At 32.0% G+C, this 9,773-nt stretch overlaps 1 protein-coding gene across 1 annotated transcript; it reads left to right on the plus strand.

Annotated features, from left to right (window-relative positions):
- The first annotated feature begins 1,095 nt into the window (after positions 1 to 1,095).
- Positions 1,096 to 5,357, plus strand: LOC142614296 (aluminum-activated malate transporter 12-like). The gene is made up of 6 exons (XM_075786886.1): positions 1,096 to 1,408; positions 1,547 to 1,687; positions 2,254 to 2,526; positions 2,771 to 2,892; positions 3,002 to 3,142; positions 4,740 to 5,357. Exons 1-6 carry the CDS (start codon positions 1,096 to 1,098, stop codon positions 5,355 to 5,357), a joined length of 1,608 nt encoding a protein of 535 aa, XP_075643001.1.
- The last annotated feature ends 4,416 nt before the right edge of the window (positions 5,358 to 9,773 follow it).

The raw sequence follows: 9,773 nt of genomic DNA on the forward strand, positions 1-9,773 counted from the left end.
TGAAGACATGATCTGAATTCAAAAAATAATTAATGATCACAAGAGTTAACTTGGCTTCTACCTTGTTTTGACTAAGCCCTTGTGAAAGCAACCGCCTTCTGTCTACTTTTATGGAATGCATGTGAAAGTAGGAATGGCATCTCTCTCTCTCTCTCTCTCTCTCTCTCTCTCTCTCTCAGATATAAATATAAAGTGACACTAGCTTCTTAGAGAAAGGTGGGGTTCTTATTAAACAAACGAAACTCCACAAGCGTAGCTTGGAATCTATACTTGGGAGCCCGGTTTGTTATGATTTTTTTTACAATCTCCCCAACAAAAATTGTTGTATTAATAGAATAATCATAATTCAAAAATTTATTGAATTTAGAATTATCAATTTTGATATATCATCATTCTCAACAATTATTTAGCTCACTATAGATATATACACACAAATTTTCACTATTGTTTTAAAAACTATCAACCCATCATTATTTGTAATATAGAAAATTTCTTATATTTTAAATTTTCTTAATGAATTATTTAGCACCTAATGTCAAACCAAAAAAAATCAACTTATAAAAACAATGACATAGAGAGATAAAATATATTATAATATAGCAATACAAAAATTGAAGAACAAAATCTTGATAAACAAAACATATTCATTAAACTAATTATAAAGGCAAAAACTCATATGGTCAGATTCATATCATAATAAAACAAAAAAACAAAACCATATGACCATTATCATATGTATAACAAAACTTCAATGTAAATGCCCATATGCTTGAGTTTATTTGGTTGTGTTGAGAAGTGAGTTACGGTATTGACTTGAGAGAGAACAGTATAGGCTGGCAGCAATAGGGAGAAGTCCTAAAGGTAGCTTCTTGAGATCTTAGTAATAATTGGGGGGCCTGTCATATTTTTTGAGGGGCCCATTGCCTATTACTTCTTTGTTAGACCAAACCTATATAGCCTAAAATTACCATAACTTCCCATATCGTGGCTGCATGGTCTTTTTTTCTTGAAGAGAATATAAATAAACTTCTTGGGAATCATCCGGAATTTTTGCATTAGGAATACCGTTCTCTCTGTATTGCTCAAGATAAAGAAATGTTTCCCAAAGTTCATGCAGGCATGGAAATGGCTATGGAAAGAAATAGAGATTGCACTAAAACTATGGGGAACTGGGAGAAACATATCCCAGTCTTTGCCCAGAAAATGAAAACATATCCGGGTTTGTTGTGGAAAACGATGTGGAAGGTAGGACATGATGACCCAAGAAGGGTGATCCATGCTTTCAAAGTTGGTCTGTCTTTGACACTGGTTTCCTTGTTATATCTCATGGAACCATTGTTCAAAGGGATCGGACAGGATGCCATTTGGGCTGTCATGACTGTGGTTGTTGTGTCAGAGTTCACAGCAGGTTAATTACTCTCTCTTTTCTATCAACTTATATATTCTTCTTCCTCTCTCTCACACACACACACAAATATATAGTTTTATGCACTTGGTATGACTTTTTTTTAGTCGATGTTACAAATTATTCATTATTTCATTACAGGGGCAACTTTATGCAAAGGACTGAATAGAGGATTTGGGACGCTATTAGCAGGATCATTGGCTTTCATTTTTGAGTACATTGCAACTGAATCTGGCCGGGTCTTTAGAGCTGTTTTTATTGGAGCTGCAGTTTTTCTAGTTGGTTAAGTTTCACATTTAATTTGCGCTATTCCAAAGGGATCCTTGAGTGTCTACGCAAATGTGTTGAGTTCATTGTATTTTACAGAAGATATTATATATATGGGCCTTTGATTGATATATTCATTTTATTATCCTTAATCTTTTTGTCATTTCTGATACGAAGTGCAGTTTATGATCTCAGTGATTGAATTGTATGTAGAGCCTACATAGCTCCTATAAAATAACCTCTCTTTTTTTTTCTTTATAAAGTCTACAGAGATCTTGATGCTAAAGTTTTGTGCTTCCATAAATATTATACTGTCATTGTCAAAAATTTGCTCAACCAAGAACAAAAGACTATCTATTACTTAATATCACAATCCTTAAATCCTTATTTTGTTGATTTATGTATAGTCTTCATAAGAATTATTCCAATATAGTATAGCTGCAGCCAACTTTTTGTTTACAGTTGCACTTCCCTTTTTCTGAGGCTAAATTTTTCATTCCAAAAAAAACATGCTAAGTTTAAGCTTCTTCTTCTTCTTTTATTTTTATTTTTATTTTTTAATTTCATTTTCAACATGGCAGGATCTGCTGCTACATACCTGAGGTTCTTTCCCTACATAAAGAAGAACTATGACTATGGTGTTGTGATATTTCTCTTGACCTTCAATCTGATAACTGTCTCAAGCTACCGGGTCGATGATGTCCTGAAGATTGCACATGACCGCTTCTTCACCATTGCCATTGGCTGTGGTGTCTGCCTGCTCATGAGTTTATTGATATTTCCTAATTGGTCAGGGGAAGAGCTCCATAACTCCACTGTGTTAAAGCTTGAAGGCCTTGCAAAATCTATAGAAGGTATACAAATTTTTAATGATAATACCACAGCTTCCTATATATGTGTCAAGTAATAGAAATAATTAGTAAAATTTGTTTGAATTAAGAACCTATGAGGATGAATGTGTGCAAACTTGTAAATTATAAACTTAGAACTTCTTTTTTGGCAAGCAATACTAGTAAAACTTCACTGTTATTCATGTCACAATTTTCTTTTGATTGATGATGTCAATAATACAAGTAATATGCGACATGAATGTTGCAGCTTGTGTCAATGAATATTTTGTTGCTACTGACATAAAAGATACCGAAAATCAGTCCTCGGAGGATCCCATTTACGAAGGTTATGAGGCTGTTTTGGACTCGAAATCCAAAGATGAAGCCTTGGTAAGATTTTCAAACTCTTTCGCTTAGTTTACTATATTCAAGAATTAATATATAGTACATATATTAACTCTTCAAGGGTATTGGAATGACGATATTGTGAATTAAACAGGCACAATATGCAAGTTGGGAGCCAAGGCACTCAAGATGTCATCTGTTTCCATGGCAGCGGTATGTGAAACTGGGAGGTGTTCTTCGCCATTTTGGCTACACGGTTGTAGCTCTACATGGATGTTTGAGGACTGAAATTCGGGTAATATATTGATTTTTTTCTATTTTATCGTAGTCGAATTAGAGTATAGCACATGAATTTATTTTCTCACTTCCAACTTTTAATGTTTGCCCACTATTTGCAAGGAGGCAATGAATGGTCTCTAATTAATTTTTTCTATTTAAAAGAGTAACAATGACTACAGAAATGATTGGGTTTTGTGCAAAACTTGGCCACCCTGTGTGACTTTAAACAAGAGGTAAATTTTTCAAGCGCCATAACTGATGTAATCCCCGTAAAGAAGTTTCCATTTGAAATTAGAGCCATAATTACTTCATTTGAAATAGCATAGAAGAAATAGTAAAGTTATTTTAATTTTCTTTTATACAAGATATAAATTTTACTCTAACCTAATTTAAAGGTGTATTTGTTTGGAGGATAAAAAACTTTAAAAAGAAAATAGAATGGAAAACATTTTTAGGGTGTGTTTGGTTGGGTGGAGAGGAAGGACAATAACTAGTAGAGCCTAAGTATTTTTTCTCTTGACCCACCAAAACTCTCCAAAATGGAGAAAAAACTGAAAAGAAAAAATTTATGAAATGAGCTTCCAAAGATATTCTTAAAATTCACCTTTAAGTCTTCATTGTGTTGACTTTTTTTTTTTTTCCTTTCATTTTTTCTTCGTTTGTTAGTTGTTACTGATGTGTTACTTTTTTTTTCCTTAATTTTTTTTTCTTTGTTACTGACGTGATGGTTTTCATTTTTTTGTTTTTTTTTTTCTTCTTTTCTTTTGTCTGAACGTAGCTTCTTTTCTTTTCTTCTTTTTTATTTTCTTTGACTTTTTTTGGATGCGTAGGTTTTTTTTTCTCATATGTTTATTTTCTCATTATTTTTGGTTTTTTTTTAACATTTTGTTATGTTTTTTTATACTTTAATTAATGTCTATCTATACATATTTTTTTTTAAAAAAAATATAATTTGTTACCTTTTATTTTAATTAATAGGGACATGATGGTCAATTTATACAAATTTTATTTTCAACAAAACAAAAAAGTTTTTCATTTATCCACTTTTCCACCCTCCCAACCAAACACAAATGAGGGAAACTAAAATATTTTCTATTCTCTCTGCATTTTCTATACTCCTACTTTTTCATCCTCCCAACCAAACGGACCTTAAGTATAGTGTGTGAAGCTCTCTTCTAGAGACTTGAACTCTGTCTCTTACTTTCACACCCCACAAGTACTTATACTTGTAGAGTGACCATCACACTAAAACTATGCGGTGGTCATTTTAATTTATGTAATTTTAATTTCTAGAAAGAAGTTTTCATAAGGTTTCATTCTGTTATAACTAAAAACTTTGAATTACCTGTCGTATAGTTGTCAAAGATAGGAAAACATAAATTTACCCAAAAAATCTAATTGTATTGTATTTAATGTCTGACTGTCCATAACAAATATCTGATTATTTTGTTATATAAAGGCAACTCTTGTGGTGACAATAAATACGATCCCAACAATAACTGTGTTAAGAATTATGTTTGATATAATCAGGACAATTGATGTTTCTTTTTTCTATAATAATTGTGATTTCTTCTTAACTGATCTTTTTTTTTTGGTTTTGTTATTCTGGCTAGACCCCGCAATCCGCGCGAACCTTATTCAAAGACCCTTGCAATAGACTTGCAGGGGAGATATCAAAAGTGCTAATGGAACTTGCCAATAGCATAAGAAATCACCGCCACTGCTCTCCAGAAATACTCTCTGATCATCTCCATGAAGCCTTACAAGACCTTAATACCGCCATAAAATCCCAACCAAGGCTGTTCCTTGGATCCAACAAAAACCAAGCCACCAACATGCTCGCTTTAGCAGCTGCACAAGCTAGCCAAAAGCATGAAAAGGCCCCTGGAGTCTCATTATCAAGTGTGAAAACTGACAGTTCTGCATTGATGGAATGGAAATCCAGAAGGGCTTCTGATTCTAAGGAGGCTGAGAGGAAGGTCTTAAGGCCACAATTGAGTAAGATTGCAATGACTAGCCTTGAGTTTTCGGAGGCACTTCCTTTTGCTGCTTTTGCTTCTTTGCTAGTAGAGATGGTGGCAAAACTTGACAATGTTATTGAGGAAGTTGAAGGATTGGGGAGGGCAGCATGCTACAAAGAGTACCAGCCTTGTGACGAGGTTGTTGTGACTTGTGACAGGAAAAAAATAAATGTTTCTCAACATCATGTGCAACCCGATGGGGCAGATTAGTGGAAAATGTTTTAGGTGTTAATAAATTCTTATCGGTTGCTGCAGTTTTAGTGTTAAATGAAAAGATGTTCTAGATGTCTTTTTAAGATTTGATATTGACTCATATGAGAGCATGTTTGAGTCAAAATAATACAAACTTTTGATTTTTCAGTTTTACATTACCTAGTGATGATGATTTGAACTATGAAAAGACTTTCTTTTGTCAACTGTGCTTTCTTTTTCACTTTAAGACTCTAAACTTAGCATTGAAGTGAATACTCTTTTTTTAAATAAAATAAAATAAAAGCATTGAAATGAATACACCAAAATTAAAATTCCAGGTTTCTGATTATCAATAGATCCTTATTTTTTGTTTGGGGTCTTTTTCCAATTATCCATTTATTTGAACTTGATTAGGCTTTTTTGCTAACCCAGATTTAATTAGTTCGAAGATCCGAATTTGTGACTCACTTCCACGTGATGAGGGAGGCTAGCGGTGCATCTTGACAATATGTGGTGCTCCATAAACCTACAAAAAATAGGAAAAATTTGCAACCAGTTAAGGACGAAACCAGGATTTAAACTTAGAGGGGGTCAAAGTTCTTTGTTCAAAGATTTTAAAAAATTGAAATATCAATATTAGAAGTTGACAACAAGGTATTATTAGCATTAATTTTTTAATTATTTGAATTTTTTATTTTGAAAAAAATATAAAAATTGACAATTTATAATCAAGAGTTTTGTAAATTGTAATTTACAACTATGTTTTTTGTTGGCTTTAATTCTGTGTTAAATTTGATTGTAATTATGTTCAATCATTTCCCTGTATTTTTGTGGAATTTAGTGTAAGGATTGTGTGTGAGAGTTTGGTGAAGATTCTGTGAAAATGAGAATTTTGCAACTAGCTCGCGAATGTCAACCCACAAAATAGGCCATGCAAGAAACACATGTTGAAATTTGAAGAGTTTTTGACATGCTAGATTTCACAAATCTTTCATGACTTATGCCAACTTGCGAGTGAAATATTCAAACATTGTAGTGTACCATTAATGACAATCAAAATCAGGTAGTTCAATATCAAAATCAGGTAGTTTAATGTTCAAATATTGTAATTTCATTTCTTTATTAATGAAAATAATGGGGATGTTACTTTCATCAAGAAAGAAGAAAATAGCATAAAGCTGATTAAGAAGTAAATAGCGAGCATAGAAAAGCAAGGCAACGGAATTGTACCGTACCATGAGCAATAAATAAGGCTTATAAGTCTTAACCCAATGTAGCAGAAAGTCAATGACAAAGAAAAAGCCTTTTCCTAGGAAACTTGGGAAGCTAGCTGGCCACAAAATATTTGGTCGCAATTTGCTCTTCACAATCAAATAACACAGAGTTATGACTAAGCGGCTCATGTGTGATAAATGCATTATTTTTCTACCAAATATTAAAAGCAGTTTATTAGGAATGGAATCAAATTTAAACTTAGGCGTTGAAGTTCTTTGTTCAAGGATTTTGCAATATTGAAATATAAATATTAGAGGTTGAAACAATGCATTATTAGTATTCATATATTTTTTTTTTAAATCACAAATGACAATTTATAATCAAGAATTTTGTAAGTCGATGACACGTTCTAATATTTTCAAGGTCTGATCAAGATTAGTCCGATTCTTTATTCTATAGACATTATAAAAAATTATGTACTCTTTTCACATAATTCTATAACTAATAATTTCATAGTGCTATATATATAGTTAAAAGATTCTTTAAAAAAATATACAAAAAACTATAGTTAAAAGTTCAAATCTATGTCAAGGAAATAATATCATGCATTAATATTTAGCGTAAAAAGAGGTAATACAATTATTGGTGTCTTGGTAAGGTTGAGAGTTTTTCCTTTGAAAAATTGCAAGTTTAAAAAAATAGTAAAAAAAAATTAAAAAAAAATCTATTAAACAATCACGTGATAATGGACGGTAACTTTAAGTCTTTAATTAAGTAAATAATAAAAATTTTCTCGTCATTACATTAATTTAGTTAAGTCACAAAATTTATTACCAATAGACTAATCTCACACATGCTTTAGTGGCAATTTATGTAAAGCACAAAACAATAGATTGTTGTTGTTTCACACATGTATTACCATTTATGCATGCATGCCAAGTGTGTCCCAAAGTTAATAAAACCTTATAAAAAATTGACCATTTTAAAAAATAGATAAATTTTTTCCACTGCTTGAATTAAAGATACCAACTGATCCAAGTTGTTGGTGATTAATTGGTGTGTGGATGGAGCAATCAACAATATAAGAGTTGTTTCTATGTCTATAAGGTAAAGTCATTTGAGAGATGCATAGAGCTCTTAAATGAAAGGGAAAAATTAGGTAAAAGTTATGAGTTCAAATATTATGTCTCATCAATTGTGCTCTACTTCATGCTCCACCAATAAAACTTGAACAGCTGATCTCACTCATTAAATGAGATAACTCTGACTTTAACACTCACGTTACTCACGTTACTAGCGTTAACATTAGAATCCCTTTCTTTTTTTCTTTTTTTTCCACAGCTTTTGTTTCTTCTCTCTGTTTCCAGCTTTTGGTTTTTTTTTTTTTCTCTCTCTTCTCCATGTGGTTGACGTTAACAAGAAAGGGACTTTGAGTTTTGTCTCTTGCTGTAGCTTTTGTTTTTGATTTGGACTCTTCCCTTTTTTTTCTTTTTTCTTTTTTTGGTAAACTTTGGACTCTTGCTATAGCTTTCTCCCAAAGTTTTAGTCTACTGCCACAGAGGTACCTTTTTTTGAAATTCTTAAATGTTTTGTAATCTTAGTGACTAAAGTATTGGACTATTCTTTAGGCTTAATAAAGTATTGGACTATTCTTATTTGACTATTCTTGTTGGCGTTCAACTGTGACTATCTGAATACTCACAAACCTACTATACTTTGGCATCAAATCCGTCAAGCTCAATACCTTACCTTTTATCAGTAATTTTGATTCTAGTGGTTGTTTTTTTTTTTTTTTTTTTTTCCTTTAATACTATGAGTTTAAAGCATAATGTTTCTGTTTCTGTAGAATTGGTATGGTTTCCTTGTTTTTGTTTATGTAGAAACTGTTTTTCCTGCATATAATTTTTTGTTCCTGTAGAATAGGTCCGGTTTCATCAAAAAAAAAAAAATCTATTGAGACATATTTGAACTTATCTCAATTGAAACGCAAAACCAAAACATATTAGTTCGAGCATTCCCAGCAGATATCCATTAATCCAGTTAGTTCTTATCAAATAGAGTTTAATAAAATAATGAAATCCGAAATTTAAATAAAATGTTATCTATATATTCAAATCAAATTGTAATCTCTACAATAAGATATATACCAGAGAGCTTCTATGGAGGAACTTCCCGTCCCAGTCACTCATATAAGAATTTCAACAAACATTTAAGAATTCCAACAAAAAGTACCTCTGTGGTAGTGGAGTAAAACTTTGGGAGAAAGCTGTAGCAAGAGTCCAAAGTTTACCACAAAAAAAAAAAAAAAGGAAAGAGTCCAAATCAAAAACAAAAGCTGTGGCAAGAGACAAAACTCAAAGTCCCTTTCTTTCTAACGTCAACCATATGAAAAAAAAAAAAAAAAAAACCAAAAGCCGGAAATAGAGAGAAGAAATAAAAGCTGCAGAAGAAAAAAAAAGAAAAAAAAAGAAAGGGATTCTAACGTTAACGCCAATAAAGTGAGTAATGTGAGTTTTAAAGTCATAATTATCTCATTTAACAAGAGAAGTCAGTTGTTCAAATTTTATTGGTAGAGCATTAAGTGGAGCACAATTGATGAGACAGAAGATTTGGACTCAAAAGTTGGAGTCCAAATCTTTTGTCCCATTTTTCCTGCTCCATTCTATACTCCACGAATAAAAACTTGTCAAATGTTCACCTAAAAGTTATTGGGTTTTTGTGATTTGTTTTGCTAGGATTTGTAACTGATTTGTTGTTATTGTTTTTACTTAGACCAAATTTATGATTTGTCCAAAAAATATCTTATTATTTGGATATGTGTTTTTTTTTTTTAAAAGATTTTTCTTGTTATCTATTTTTTAGATTTATGGGTCATCTTGTCAATTTTTTGGGGGAGGGGGCCCAAGTATATAAATTTTAGAGCTAAAAATAAATTTTGAGTGTAAATATATATATTATGAGATTTTTTTTTCAAAGGCTGGGGGGAGGGGGGGCATGGCCCCCCTTAGGCCTAAGGCAGTTCAGTCCCTACAGCTAGTTCTTACAACTTGGAGAATTGGGTGTTGGCTTCAAAGTAAAAGGGAAAATGAGGTTTCCCATTTCAGGATAGTGTGATGAAGAAGAAAAGGCCATTCCTTTTTGTGCATTTCAGAACTCATATATGCATCTTAAACACCTACTGAATGTAACCAAAGTATTTTGGGTGTATGGGAACCAAGA

This window comes from Castanea sativa, chromosome 10, assembly GCF_040712315.1.
Source record: "Castanea sativa cultivar Marrone di Chiusa Pesio chromosome 10, ASM4071231v1".
NCBI lineage: Eukaryota > Viridiplantae > Streptophyta > Magnoliopsida > Fagales > Fagaceae > Castanea > Castanea sativa.